This window comes from Stigmatopora nigra, chromosome 20 (genome assembly GCF_051989575.1).
Source record: "Stigmatopora nigra isolate UIUO_SnigA chromosome 20, RoL_Snig_1.1, whole genome shotgun sequence".
NCBI lineage: Eukaryota > Metazoa > Chordata > Actinopteri > Syngnathiformes > Syngnathidae > Stigmatopora > Stigmatopora nigra.
The window spans coordinates 1882441-1897440 of record NC_135527.1 but is presented as its reverse complement, the minus strand read 5'-3'; the positions used below and the strand labels follow the sequence as shown (position 1 = coordinate 1897440).

The 15000-nt window shown below is 38.7% G+C and overlaps 2 protein-coding genes across 4 annotated transcripts in view; one reads left to right on the top strand and one right to left on the bottom strand.

Annotated features, from left to right (window-relative positions):
• Positions 1-38, bottom strand: part of ppic (peptidylprolyl isomerase C) — a 5891-nt gene extending 5853 nt beyond the window's left edge. Inside the window, exon 1 of one of the 2 annotated variants that reach the window (XM_077741956.1) lies at positions 1-38. This exon is cut by the window's left edge and continues 189 nt beyond it. The gene's annotated coding sequence lies outside the window, so the exon portion shown is untranslated. The other variant, XM_077741955.1, reaches the window with a different exon arrangement.
• Positions 1-15000, top strand: part of prdm6 (PR domain containing 6) — a 37313-nt gene that overhangs the window by 314 nt on the left and 21999 nt on the right. For both annotated transcript variants that reach the window (XM_077741920.1, XM_077741921.1), the window contains exons 1-6: positions 1-70; positions 5805-5843; positions 10053-10254; positions 10961-11524; positions 14252-14403; positions 14466-14624. The exon at positions 1-70 is cut by the window's left edge and continues 314 nt beyond it. In XM_077741920.1, the coding sequence (XP_077598046.1) occupies positions 11005-11524; positions 14252-14403; positions 14466-14624 (831 nt within the window). In that variant the 5' untranslated portion in view covers positions 1-70; positions 5805-5843; positions 10053-10254; positions 10961-11004. The remainder of the gene's footprint in view (positions 71-5804; positions 5844-10052; positions 10255-10960; positions 11525-14251; positions 14404-14465; positions 14625-15000) is intronic.

The window sequence follows — 15000 nt, the reverse complement described above, 5'->3', positions numbered from 1 at the left end:
ACACGTCATCAGGATGCGTCCCGCCCCTCATCCACACGAGAGGAATTGAATGAAAAGAGAAGGAAACGAGGTGAGGAGAAATGGACCCTTATTGACATGCACGCTGTTAAACATAAACGTAATTCAAATCAAATCGTAATTAAAATCGCATTTTTGAAATATATCACAAAAAAACATTCAAATTGTCAAAACATGAAGGTAATTTAACGGGGCTTTACATTTTTTCATTATTTTTTTTTTTAATATCACTAACTATACTACCGGTGTGCGGCCTGTAAAAGTAAATTATATGTCAACGTTATTTCTTGCTAAAATTAAAATAACATGGATACATATAGAGAAGCTATATTTTTTTCTTGGAAGTCTATTTTTTTAATTCTCAAAAAAATAAAATGATGTCAAAATCAATTTCCTGTTTGCCTATGCAGGCAAGGGTCACGAGGGTGCTGGAGCCTTAAATTAAATTGTTCGTTATTTTTCAATTTTGATTTTTTTTTAAATCGAATACATATTTGAATTGTTATATTTCCTGTTTTCCACAACAGTTTTCCAAAATGTTATGTATTTTAAAAATATATATTTTTAATGGAATTACATAAATGAAATATGTTTGTTATTTAAGCAAAAATATTAAAATAAATACATGTAAAAAAAATACCAATATCTAGGATTTTTCCATTCTTTTTTTAAACTATTTTTGCCACCACAAGAAATCGGGAAATGGGGAGTATTCTTTTTGGGCACCTAATTTAATTGAGGATATAAAAAGAATTGGAATAGCCAGTAAGTAGCTTATTTTGTTGATTTGATTCTTACATGTTGCAAAAGACTACTTAGACCAAGTAACAAATGACAAGTGGCTAATCAATTGTGTTGCTTTTTGGGCTTAACTGCAGTAAGATAGGGAGATGGTTAGCGTGCGGGGGGTGATAATGACATGGGAACCAAAATGATTTAGCTCGCGCTGTTGGCATCAGCCCATATACACAAGGTATTTGTCGCTATAAAAATAATGACTGAATCGAGGGTACGGCTTATATGGGCACAAATGAGCCTTGACATGCACAAAACGCCATAACGCAAGACAATGCGGCATATTCCAAAATAGAGAAACAGATAAAATGCTTAACAAAATGTATTTTGACGTCTAAGATAATAAACCGTATCTTGTATAAAACGTGAAAAAGTTTGCCGCCATTTTAGCTAGGGATGACAAATAAGACCGCTACGGACACACTTTTTGGTTGTAATGCTCACGTGACTTCCTTTTTGAATTTGTTTACGTGCAAGCAACACCCTTTCAGAATGTGCAATCCAGCAGACCATCCTTTTGATTCATATAGTATTTCAAAAATACCACGTGCGATTATTTTTCTTAAGATTTTCCCTTCAGAGTAACACATTTGTCCTCCCTATTAAAGCCATGAATATGGAGGTGAAATTTGTCAATCAGGGGTTGGCTTATACAAGAGAAATTGTAAAATTCAACCATTTTAAGGCAGTTTTAAGGGTGCAGAATGGAGGCAGCTAATATGCAAGAAAATATGGTAATTGCTTCCTCCTCTGACCCACTTTCAAATTACATATTCCAACATTGATAAACACTGAGTATTTGTCTACATTTTTTTCCATTGAGTCATACGCCCCCTGTCGGCTATTGTTTTCCCAATATATGTCATTGTTTTTTAAGAACATTGATCCACAAGGTTACATAAATATTTTTGTAAAAGATCCGCTTTTTTTTAATGGTGCAATTATTTTGGAGGGGAATTAGGGAGATAATACTGTTTAAAGGGTATCAGTTGTATGTGTGCAAGCTTTAATGGAGTTTTTTAGTGCATTAAAGTGAAGCAAAGCTGCAAAAGAGAGTAAAAGTCCCCGATGAATATCTGTCAAAGCACATGAATTATAATAGTAAGCCTGCGGTGACCTTAACACACACACCCTCGTGCACACCCACAATATGGGCGAGTGTGTACTTTTATCGGTCTCCTGTCAAAGCGACCCGTCCATTCGTCTTTTCTCACTGCCGTCTGCTGAATTAATTAACCAGGAATGTAAATGTTTTAATTGAATGTCAAACGGGGCCTTAACCACACACACGCGAACACGCACAAAAACAATAGACTTTTCTGCTTGTTTGCCGTTAGATAAGTTGTATTACACTAATTGATTGGTTTTTGTTACCGCGGTTAATTGTAGTTAAATGTCCTGTAGAGTTTATAATGTATTTTTAATGGATCTAAAGTAATTTATCAACATGAATATTATCCAAACATACAAACAAAATTGTTGGATTATGTTATGTTACACTTAATCTGGTAAGTGTTGATGCTGAAATAATCACGCTCTAGTAAAATGTTATGATCGCTGTTATGGCACGCTAATGTTAGCCGGAAGTGTCGGATCAGTTTTAGCAGATCTTCATAAAAAGATTTGATTGGGACAACCCTGGTTAATTACTTGAGGTATTTTCCCGCATATTAGCCGCCTTCGCGTATAAGTCGTAGCCTTAAAATACCGTATTTTCACGACTATAAGGCGCACTGCATTATAAGGCGCACCCTCAATGAAAGACATTTTTACCATATATAAGGCACACTGGATTATAAGGCGCACCCTCAATGAATGGCACATTTTATTTTTTCCATATACAAGGCGCACAGGATTATAACGCACCGTCTATTTTGGAGAAAAATCTATGAAGTGTGCCTTATAGTCGTGAAAATACATTACGTTTTTTTTTTTTTTTTAGGATTTTTTGTTTTTATTCTGCGTGGAGTCCACTATTGGTTGAAGTACTGGTGTTTATTCAATGTTTTTTCGCATTTATCAGTGTCAGTACAGATTTTGTTGTTTTCCAGCCTTATTCTATTTCAAACTTGACTGTAGAAGCTAAATACTGTATTTTCCACATATAAGGCGCAGCACATTATAAAGCGCACCGCACTATAAGGCGCACCCTCAATGAATGGCACATTTAATTTTTTTCACTATATAAGGCGCACTGGATTATAAGGCGTCTATTTTGGAGAAAATTTAAGACTTTTAAGTGCGCCTTATAGTCGTGAAAATACGGTAGTTGAATTTTACAATTTCTCTCGTATAAGCAGAACCCGTTTCATAATTTTCACCTCCATATTCATGGTTTTAATAGGAGTACAAGTTTGTCATTTTGATGGGAAAGTCTTCAGAAATCTCAAATCTAATTTATGCGCATATAAGCCGCACCCTCAATTCAATCTTTTTTGGTGACAAATATGGCATATATACGAGAAAATATGTTTTAATAGTTGTTAGGTTAGATTAGCTTACTTATTTAATTTGGGTTCACTAAGTCGTATTGCTAATTATCTGTTAGCTTGTAAGGCTAAATTGTTGATGTTACTCGTTTAAATGCAATTTTTTCCTTTTTTCTTGTTTTTATACATTTGGAATGTCGCAGTATTTACTCTTTTATCAAATTTTCTCATGTTTTCAACTTGTTTTTTAAACTTGTTTCCAGTTAGGTGTATCACTACTATTGTAAAATGATGTCATCAATAATGCTAAATTACTTATCGATTATTTATCAATTAGTACTTGGTGCTGGGTTGGTTGAATCTGTTGTGTTGCTTTGTTTGTTTTGTACGTCCTGTTATTTTTGGTCATTTATTATGTGACCGTAGATGTGTAATATTTGTCTCTTGTTACCTTTTATCATGTAGTTATGCAGTTGTTGTTTTGAATTTATTGCTTTTCACTTGTGGAACTCAAGTCCACTTTTTGGTTCCATGTTTTGAGTGATTTTATTCTTAAGATATCATTGTTCATTTCCACTTGATGTAGTTGATTAGCGCATTTTATGTGTACGTGTGTTTTTGCTTGTTAATAAGTTGTTTTTGTGTGCAAATAATTAGCTTTCCTTGTAGAAAATGATGAATTTGGGCAGTTAATTCATCGATCGGTCGATGCGCTGGGCTGTGGAAAAGTCATTAATCAATGCATGAAAAAAGCTAGTTCTCCTCCCGCCGCTTCTTCCGAGACAACACAAATACAACACAAAAACAACACAACACACACCCCCGTATACACTTCATATTGCTCCAAAAAAAGTGATACCAGGTATAAAATATTACTATGGATCGGCAAAGTTTTGCAAAGAAAAGGCGACCGTTGACAATGGACATGAATTGCGAAATAATTTAAAAATATGAGTGGGTAACGTGTTACTGAGCTCGCTAGGCAATAGAGGAATACGTCAACCATTTCCACCATCCTTAAGCAGAAGGACGCAATGAAGCGGCAAGTTCAAATTCGAAAGCCGCGGTGGTATTTATCAAGACATTTGCCTTGAATATCGCCGAGGAAAGTTACGTCCCCCAGCAAGTTTTCAACTGCGATGAAACTGGACTTTTTTGGAAAAAGATCCCCAGGCGGACATTCATCGTGGCAGAGGAGAAGGCATTACCGGGACACAAACCCATGAAGGACCGCTTAATGCTAGCGTTGTGTGCTACTGCGAGCGGTGACTGTAAAATAAAGCCGTTACTCGTGTACAATGCGGAGAACACGAGTGCCTTCAAGAGACACAACATCAAGAAGGAAAACCTACAAGTGATGAGGCGCGCTAATTCTAAAGCTTGAATTACACGTATGGTGATGATAATTGTGTGCGTCATTATTGTAATATTTTGAAGTGGAGGCAAAAACAAAAAAACTCTTGATGCGTTCGTTTTGAAGACTCCGGCAAAAACGTCCAGGTGGGGTCAACCCGTAGAGCTAAGGTAAAAAAAGATTTAAAAAAAATTTGAATTCAGTTTTGTTTGAAGTTACATTAAAAGTTGAGTATCTGTATATAGTTATCCAAGTTAATTTAAATGTGTTTGTTCGTTTATGAGTGCGTTGTTGCCGTGGATAAAGTCTTATGAACAGCCCCCGCCTCCGCCTCTGTGTGTCATTGTCTCGCCCCTCCGCAAAATGTGTCTTATTTTACATATGTTAAACACATTTTATTACTATAAACCACTCGTTATTTATTACTTTGGCAAAATATGGCGAATTAGTTTTTAGTTTTTTTCAGAGGGTTAGAACGAATTAATTTGTTTTCAATTAATTTCTATGGGAAGCGTCCGCTTGAGTTCCAAAAAGCTTGTCATACAATCTCAATCTCAGAACGGATTATGATCGTATATCGAGGTACCGCTGTATTCGTTTTTTGTGAGATTCATTTACAGAATTTAAAAATTCAATGTTATTCATGAATTCGTCTTTTGTGCTATCTCTATTTTTTTAGTCCACATGACAAATTGGAAGTTTCATTTTTTATTAAAATGGCTAATTATTGAAGTACTAATTGTGATATATGTGTATTTGTATTTATTTATTTCACGTTTGTTTATGTCACAGTATTAAATATTTTCAGTTGTTCAGATTGTGAAAATTGTTACGCTGTTTTTGTTCCGTCTTTTGTTATACAGTTACTGATACATACAGTGGTACCTCAATTTAAGAATCTAATTGGTTCCATAAGTGGTTTGGTAACTTAGATTATTCACAAGTAGAAGCATATTTAACAATTCATTCTACAACGTTTCAGACTACCACCTGAAATTGAGTGGCAGCTGAGAAAACATACATAAACACAACTTTAGAACTCCTTACTATTATAGTAATTCAATATAAAATATGCTTCTTTGTGGGAAAAATTCAGGTTACTAAACCACTTTTGTAACCACTTAATTTTGTAACCTGAATATCAAGATACGATTGACGAATAATGCAATAACAAAAGTGACTGAAAAATAGTATATATTTCTTTGCAGGATTTTCATCAAAAACAACTACGCGACGTGAACCAATGGGTGAGTTTCATTTCTCTGTTTTTCAATGCTTCCCCAATTATTTGACCGACACGCCAAGTGGATCTCCGGGGTACCATGCCGAGACCTCTCATCCTTTTCGTTTTATTATAATGTACTTTGTTAGCATTCAAAACAATCAACTCTCCCAAATATCGCGATCGAAACACATTTGTCGAATTAAAAGCTAACCCATTAGCATGAGAGCCACTGGCAACGAGCCGGGGTGGTGGGAGGGTGACCCCCACCCATGCCTCCCGTGGGCGGCGAGCCCGCATTCTTCCAAAAAAAGTGAAAAAGTATTTATTTGGGCCGGCGAGAGTTCACGCCGAGACGCTTGCGTGTTTGTGTTTTTGTTCCTTATCAATCCAGAACCGCTCGCCAGGATGACGGATGGCGGCTGTCACGCCGACTCTAGTCATAACAACGCGCGCGTTTATACATGTTCCGCCGTTTAGCCCACGTCCTTATCCATGCCCGTGCTCGCTGACGGATGTGCGGCGAATGTGTGTTGGTATATGTAACCGATGGCTAGCAAGCGACGGATCGCGGATAACAAGGCCGACCCAAAAACACAATGAGCTCAGCTGTAATCTGTCTTGTCTGCACAGTGCTTACACACACACACACACACGTATGTTACTAAGGAAGTCAAAGCCAGTCATGCTTAATAATACCAATCACTAAGTAATAATAGTAATAATCTTGATGTCAAACATAGTGCGTCAAAAAGGAAGATTTCAGGGGGGAAAACACATGTCATGTCACCCAGGGACTCTAGTGCAGTGGTCTCAAACTGGTCCTCAAAGGGCTGCAGTGAGTGCAGGTTTTCATTCCAACTCAACAAGGATACCTTTTGCAATCAGTTAATTAGAGTCAGGTGCGACTTATTTTAAAGACACCTGATTGGTTAAAATGTCGGCACTGGATCGGTTGGAACAAAAACCAGGACCGACTGCAGCCCTATGTGGAACTGGTTTGAGAGCACTGCTCTAGAGCAGCGGTCTCAAACCGGTCCTCAAAGGGCCGCAGTGGGTGCAGGTTTTCATTCCAACTCAACAAGGATACCTTTTGCAATCAGTTAATTAGATTCAGGTGCTACTTATTTTAAAGACACCTGATTGGTTAAAATGTCGGCACTGGATCGGTTGGAACAAAAACCAGGACCCACTTCGGCCCTATGTGGAACCGGTTTGAGACCACTGCTCTAGAGGGTGGTAGTGTGTTTTATAAGTCAATGTGTTTCACTAATTGTTGCATTTACTGTAGTTACTCGCATATAAGCCGCATTTGTCGGACCAAAAAAATGATGACTGGATCGAGGGTATGGCTTATATGCGCATAAAAAGACGAGATGCGCGAAACTGCAAGGTGGCAAAGACAACACGCCATAACGTAAAGAAATGCGGCCGATACGGTCATTTATTTCTAAGTGGTAAAAAGATTAACTGATAAAACTATTAGCAAATTAGCTTAGCAGTGTTCGTTGATAGCGCTGGGGCACCTCATTTACACTGATACTCTGGTCAGAGAGTGAGTCATCAGCTGCCTTATGAATTCCAAGAAGTTGACATTAGGGACCCTGAGCTGCCCACTTATGTGCCTGGAGGAAAATAACCTGCCTTTTAATGAAACACAACAGAAAACATAGAAAATTTCCAAGATTGTGAAATTTTAATTTGTCAGTAAAAAGGATCAGCTTGTCATCAAGAGAGACATATTTCATTTTTCAAACACAATAATTTGATAATTTGTATTAACTTCCTTTTGATATTGACCCTAACAATGTGAAATGATTGGACAGAAACACATTGACATCTTTCCTTGTTTCTTTTTTTTTTAAGTTGTTCTTACCATACCAAAAACAGCTGCCAAATTCACCAAAATACATGTGTGTGGGTGTCGTAAACCATTACAAAATATTTCTATTTTTTTGTAGGAATGTGGAAATAGTTTTCGACTCTTTTTTTGTGACAAACATGTTTTTAATTCTTAGTTTGACTTTTAAGGTAGATTTACTGTGATGATTTTGGTCATTTTTCTTTGAAATATAAAAATGTTCTTAAATACTTATTTTAATTCTTCAAGTATATGATTATTTTAAACAAGACAAATGTTTATTAAGATTTACAATCATATTTATTCGTACTTTTTGTATTGATTTAAAATAGAAAATTCTATTTCAATTGAGAAGGGAAAAAAGAAACACTATAGAAAACGGGTGTGTTATTTTTGCGTACCTGAGCGATTATTGAAGTGCAAGACAAGCTTTTGATTAAGTGCACATCCCAGCAGAAAGAATCTTGTTTAACACTTTGAAAAACCCTGAATTTCATTTTTTTATGTTTTATAGAGGAGAAAAACATCAATAAAAGCCAATATTTGTGGAAAGTTTTCCAAAAAGATGCAGTCGGACATTTCAGGGACTTATTTAGCCAACCAAGTGCGAGTATATCGGATTTTCTCTCCTTCTCGTCACACATTTTCAGATTTTCGTACGAAAAAACAAAAGTTAAATATTCTGTGTTTTGGATTAAAAATATATATTTACAAACACTAAATATTTATTTTTATATTTTGATTAATACAAGTATTTATTTAATTTCAATTATTATCATTCATTATGCCTTTATGGACATTATGCATTTGTAAAGAGAGTTCAAGATGGCGGCGCGCTCGGGCGCAGCGGCTCATTGCTCCCCAGTTCGTTCGTTGAAAGGCAAGACACCCAATTTCATGACTTACTACAAACTGACCTTCGATATCCCCAAGAGACCTCCGAGATCTCCGAGGATATCCAACCCACCCAAAGTACGCCGTAGACGGCGAAGAGAAAGGAAGCAAAAGAGCGGATGCCGGGCGGCCATTGCAGCTAAGCTACGACAACAACCACTCCAAACCCCGCTTCCGAGTATCTTTTTGACAAACGCCCAATCCATTACCCACAATTTTTGGCGTGGATCTGCCTTCTACAGGCGAACTGAGGGAGGGTAAGTAAGAAGACAGTGAGAGGTAAGTGATACATTTTATTCTTGTTCGCATCGGTGAGGCAACTTGCAGTCGCCGGATTGATGGCGCTCAAGAGGTGATGCGATGTTTCCATCGTGGCGGAGTGCTAACAAGTCTGAATATGTCAGTTAAGGGGTCTTGCCTGCTGAGATGGCGGACCTGTGGAGAAGCACTGTACAATTTCGTCATACGCAGCTGAGGGTATGATGACTACTAGGCTTTTTGTCAAGTCAATAATGACGACAATGCCTATGTCTAATTATTATGCATACACGAGAGTGTTGAAAGCTTTCCCAGCTAACCAGCAGCAGCAGGCAGGGGCCACCCAGCCAATCGCAGGGCACCCCTCCCAATCACACCGCCACCGAACCGAACAGCCCGCACCCAAGTCAGGGAGAAGAAACGACTCTGCACATTTTTTTTATTGATTATTAAAACCAAACTCTATATATGTCAATCATCTTAATTTGAACGTCATCATAAAACATGACACCTAGGGTAATTTCTCACATTTATGCCGTATTTGTCGTAAAAAAGACGTAATATTTAAATCATGACTATGGAGGTGAAAATTGTCAATCTGGGGCGCCTTGTACAAGAGAAATTGAACCGTTTTAAGGCGATTTTAAGGGAACGTCTTATCGTATTTTCTCACGTATAAGCCACCCCGTGTATAAGCCGGCCCCCTAAATTGCCTTACAATCGTTGAATTAAAAAAATTCTCGCGAATAACCCGCCCCAAATCACAATTTTCACCTCTATATTCATTATTTTAATAGGAGACCAAATGTTACTTTGAAGGGATAATCTTAAGAAAAATCATTACTCGTAATATTTGTGGTTTGTGATACTTTATTAATTTAAATTACATTATTAGTCTCACTATCATAAGGAATTAATTCATTCAATAATGGTTGTTTTCTTACTGCAAAACAGAAAATAACCAACAAAAGTAAATATTAATTTGCTGACATCTACTGATGAAAAAGATTCTAGCAACGCTGTAAGTCTGGTGCGCGTGAAGATCATCATTTTTTTAAGTTACAAATACAGCTTATATGCGGGGAAATGCAGTAAATTGTATTTGTAGGCCGCCGCTATGAAGTAAGTTCAAAGTTCACACGAGGGTGTCGAAGGTCTGAGGAAGGGCGGACACTCTCACTGTCACGTGCTGTTTTTCTGGGGGGGTTGGGGGGGTTTTAGGGGCCCGCAGAGATGCCTGTGACACATCATCATCATCTTCCCCCTCCTCTTCCTCTTCTTCGGGGGTCGGCGAGCGGGAGAAAGAGAGTGAGCGGACCGGCTAGCGAGCGAGTGAGCAGAAGCGTGTTTCTCCATGAAGAAGAATCGAGTTGGGACGTCAGCGCTCCTCGGCCGGACACACACCCGCAGCCTCAACGCGCCAGTAAGTTCATCATCTTTTTCCTTCTTATTAGGACACCTTTGACACTCTTAGATTTTTTTCTTTAAAAGTTGCGCACGTTTTTTTCTCTTTTTTTTTGTTTTCCATATGGGAACTTTGCAAGTGTGTAAGTGATGTCATTTTTCAAATATCTCGATACACTTTAGTGTATTAAGTGCTTTCCCTCGTTGACAGAAAAAGGTTGGTCTTTGAATGCAACAATTTTAAATTCTTTTTAGATTATTTCATACATTTTGGTAAATGGCCGCGGTATTGTATGGCTTTTGGAAAGGTTTTTGATGTGATCTCTCCACATTGTTTGCTGTTAAATTTTTATATAATATAATGTATACCTCCAAAATGTTGATTTAATAATTCTATTTTAATCACATTGAATACACATCACGTCGTTTGTTATGCTTAATAGAATCACAATGCCACATTTGTACCATTTTTAATGTAAATTTCATTTTTCTTTCCTTTTTATATTCCCATTTCTTTCAAATACAACATATCTATTTTCCAGTGTATATACGTACATGCGTGTGCACCTTTTTTTGACTCTATCTCACTGTTATTTTAAATCGTACATATTTTTACGCAAAATATGACATTGTAAAATTCAATTGACTGTCGTACATTCGTCAAATAAATGAGGACATCATGGATTTGAAATCTTGGATTTAGTGAATATGTCTGTGTGACGCAGATGATTGACAGCTGCCACGTCCCCTGTGCAGACGACGCGGCGCCATGCTGAAGCCGGGCGAGGCATCGGCAGCGGCGGCGGCCGCGTCGGCCTTCCTCAAAGTGGATGCGTCGTCCTACCTGCATCATTGGCAGCAGCTTTTCCCCCACACGCCGCTAAAGCCCCCCCTCCCGTCGCCTTCAGGCACCCCGCTTTGCACCTCCTCCACGGGGGTCGCCGTCTTGGCGCCCGCCGTGGCAGCCCAGCTCGGCCAACACGCGACGCTCTACGGGCAGGCCCTGGCGGGCCCCGCGGGAGACGCGGCAGGGGCGACGGTCGCCCCCGTAGACAGCACCGCGGCGGGACACCTCCCACAGGTGAAGGAGCAGAGCTGCGGGGGCGTCGGGGTGGTGTCGTCGTCCAGCGTCAGGAGCGGCAGCGGCGAGGACGGCGGGAGGGGCGCCGGGGCCGCCCAGGCGGGGGGCAGGATGAAGCTGACCGCCGAGGAGTTGGACTACTTCCTGTACGGACAACAGAGGATGGAGATCATACCCATCAACAACCACAACGCCGACGTCAACAACCGTATGAAGCCTCTCACACACACACACACACACACATTCTTAATTTCAGTTCCGTTATCTAATGTATTTTGATTGCTAATGATTTTATTCATTAAATCCTAGGCTTTTCAATTTTATTTGAGAATAATCCCTTTTTTTCACGGTCAAAATTTCAAAAACCCACAATTCCTAGTATTTCTGAGCTGAGTTTTTATGAGTATGACCTCGATACATAATTGTCAAAATAGTTTAGCATTAAAAATACAGAAAAATAGCGAGAAAGAGTTTGATTTATTTCATAATATTAATCAACATATGTAATTATTTAATCTACAATTAGCATTCAAAATGATCTTCAACAACGGGAAAAAAAGCATATTTCTCAAATGTTGATTTATTTCCCAACGTGTGACAACGGAGGTCAGCAACCCTCAAGCTGTGATTGATTATCACTCAGATTTCACTTTCAAATGATCGATCGGCAAAGTGAATAATCTGCACTTAATGCGTCATTGAACGTGACCACTGCTTCGTTATTCATAAAGAAATGTGTTAATAAAAAACACTTTGAATACACTTCATATTATATTGCAATGTAAAAAAAAAGTACAGCACACACCCGCATTTTCCCGGCAACATTTTCCACGTAAATTCATTATTTCACGGGAACATTTCGAACATATATTCTTCGTCATGTTTGTCTTGTCTTCACAAGCTGTCACGAAAGTGACGTGATGAAGACGCGTGTGTGCGTGTTAGTGTTAGTTTGTGTGTGTGTGTGTGTGATAAAACGGTTCATCAGCAGTAATCTGCATCGATATGCGCCGGCAGGCCTGATGAGGGATGGCGGGACAAGCGGGAATTAATTGCTGCATATAGTTTTGCGTTGGGGGGGGGGGGGGGGGGGGGGTTATGGAGGGTCGCTTGTAGGTTGAGGAAGGGGGACGGAAAGTGTGTGTATGTGGAAAAGGGGGGCCACCGATCGATCCAGCGGAACGCTATTTATCATCCCAACACAACCATATGGAGGTCCCCGGGGGGCACGCGGAAGTGTGTGTGCGTTTGTGTGTAAGGGAAAATCAAGTGTTTAGTGTGTAAATAAAGCAGTCGCTCGCATAAACACAGTTTTGAAGTAAAATGGTTAGATCACATGACTTAAGGCTGTACGTTTGGAATTGATACTTTTACGGAAATAAATAGCATAAAAGGAGGTAGAGAATAAACACTCACTTTAACGGGCCTTTTTAAATGGTTGGTTTATATATTATCGATATTGCTTCAAAATAGTTATTATGCTCGGAGAAAATGGAATGCTGTAAAATATTTAGATTATTTCATTCATTTGACAACAACACAAGTGAATCAAATTTGCAGTGTTTTGTTGACTTTTTTTTCTTTACTTCATTGGCCAATTAGTAATCAAGCACATGGACTGATATTTTGTATTTTTATTGTATTATTTTATACAATTACATTATCAACAAATGTAACCCATTCTTGAGGAAGAAAAATTAATAGGTAGATCCATAATTAAGTGCATATAATTTATGGATATTTACAGGCTAATGAGCTCCTTTTTCTTTTGATGTAAATATCCCAGAATGCAGTGTGAATACTCACGGCTTGTAAACCAGTGCGGCTTATATACATGAACAATTAAAGTGGGTGTGGCTTATAGTTTAAAATTTACAAGAGTTAGAGTAAATCTAATTCTTGATTGGAAATACAAATTCCGTTTTAAAATGAATCCAAATAGTTTTCAACGTTAAAAAATGAACACGTTCATGTTATTAAATTGAACATAGCATATTTAGGGAAACATTTTTGTTCTTTAGTTATTACAATTATAACACTATACCAGGAAATGTTGTTTATAACAACAAATGTAATAATCTTTAAATATAAATCACAAGCAGGTATTTTATTGTCATTAAATAGCTTATGAAGCAAAAATTTAAGATTTATTAAAGATCAAACTTACTTTCTTTTTAACACATCAATGTAATTTAACGATCACCAATAAAAGTAAATATAAAAAGTAAAAATAAAAATGCATCAGTAAAGGTCAAATGTAATTTTTAAGATACATTTAAGTCATTTTCAATCTATAAAAGCAAATTACTCAAGAGAAAAAAATCTTCAATAAAATGACTTTCAAATCATTGTAAAACAAATACCTTAATTAACATTCAAATAATATTTCTTCCATTATTTTTTTTAAGAACTAAAATTACCACAATGCGTCATCAATTATCAACAATGTGTTCTATATTTTTATTTGGCGTCATGTTGCAGAAACCGATGTTGTTGCTAGGCGGAACAAGCTTGATGATCGTGAGATCCCATTTGGAATGCGTCAACTTTCCCAAAGTAGGAATGTTTGTTTGACATTCTTCCCGTTTATCGGAGCATTAACAAGTCAGTCGCTGCGCACTTCATGACTTCATCCGTCAGTGGGCGTCACTCTTCCCGCGCTGCCGATTATTTCAATTTTGGAAGAAAAAAAAAACGCCAGCAAAAACAAGCGAGACTTCCTGCTGGGAATTTCGGAGTCAAGATAATCATCAGCGCGTCAATGATTGACCTCAATTAGTGTCACACTTCATCACACGACGGCGCGGCGACCGACACTTCTCACCCCGTGGCGCAGGAAAGATTTCAAATCAGCAAAGGAAACAAACATGCTTTACTCGAAAGGACGACGCTAACCCAGAAGCTATTCCCGCTAATTTGAAACGTTTCCTTCCAGGCTGCGACATGTGTGCGGACAACCGCAATGGCGAATGTCCAATGCATGGACCGCTTCACTCCCTGCGCAGGTTGGTGGGCACCAGCAGCGCCACCCCGGCACCTGTCACCCTCCCCGATGTTCCCGACTGGCTTAGAGATCTTCCCCGAGAGGTGAGCACCCCCAGTTTTATGTCTTGACCCACTGGAAACTCGTTAACCTCTATCCTGTTTAGGTGTGTCTGTGCACCAGCACGCTTCCCGGCCTCGGCTACGGAATCTGTGCCGCCCAGAGAATCCCCCAAGGCACCTGGATTGGACCCTTCCAGGGCACCCCCCTCATGCTGGACAAGGTCCGCTGCGGAGCTGCCAGGAACACACGGCACTTGTGGGAGGTAAAGATCTTTTTATTAGTCGTAGGGGTACCCAACTAAAAGTACCGTATGGCGCCTAATACAAGATGATTTTACTCGCATATGAGCCGCTTTTGTCGGACAAAAAAAATGACTGAATCAAGGGAACAGCATGTAAAAATAAAACATGCACGAAGCTGCATGTTGACGTCGCCACGGCGCATTGACGTCACGACAAAATGGCGTCGTGACGTCTCGAGAAAATGGCGTCGTGATGTCTCGACAAAATGGCGTCGTGACGTCACGGCGTCATTCCAAGCGAATGCGTCAGATTTGGTCATTTATTTCAAAATAGAGAAAGGATAAATGGATAAAACGATAAAGAAAAAATAATGTTGACATCATAAAACACAACGTT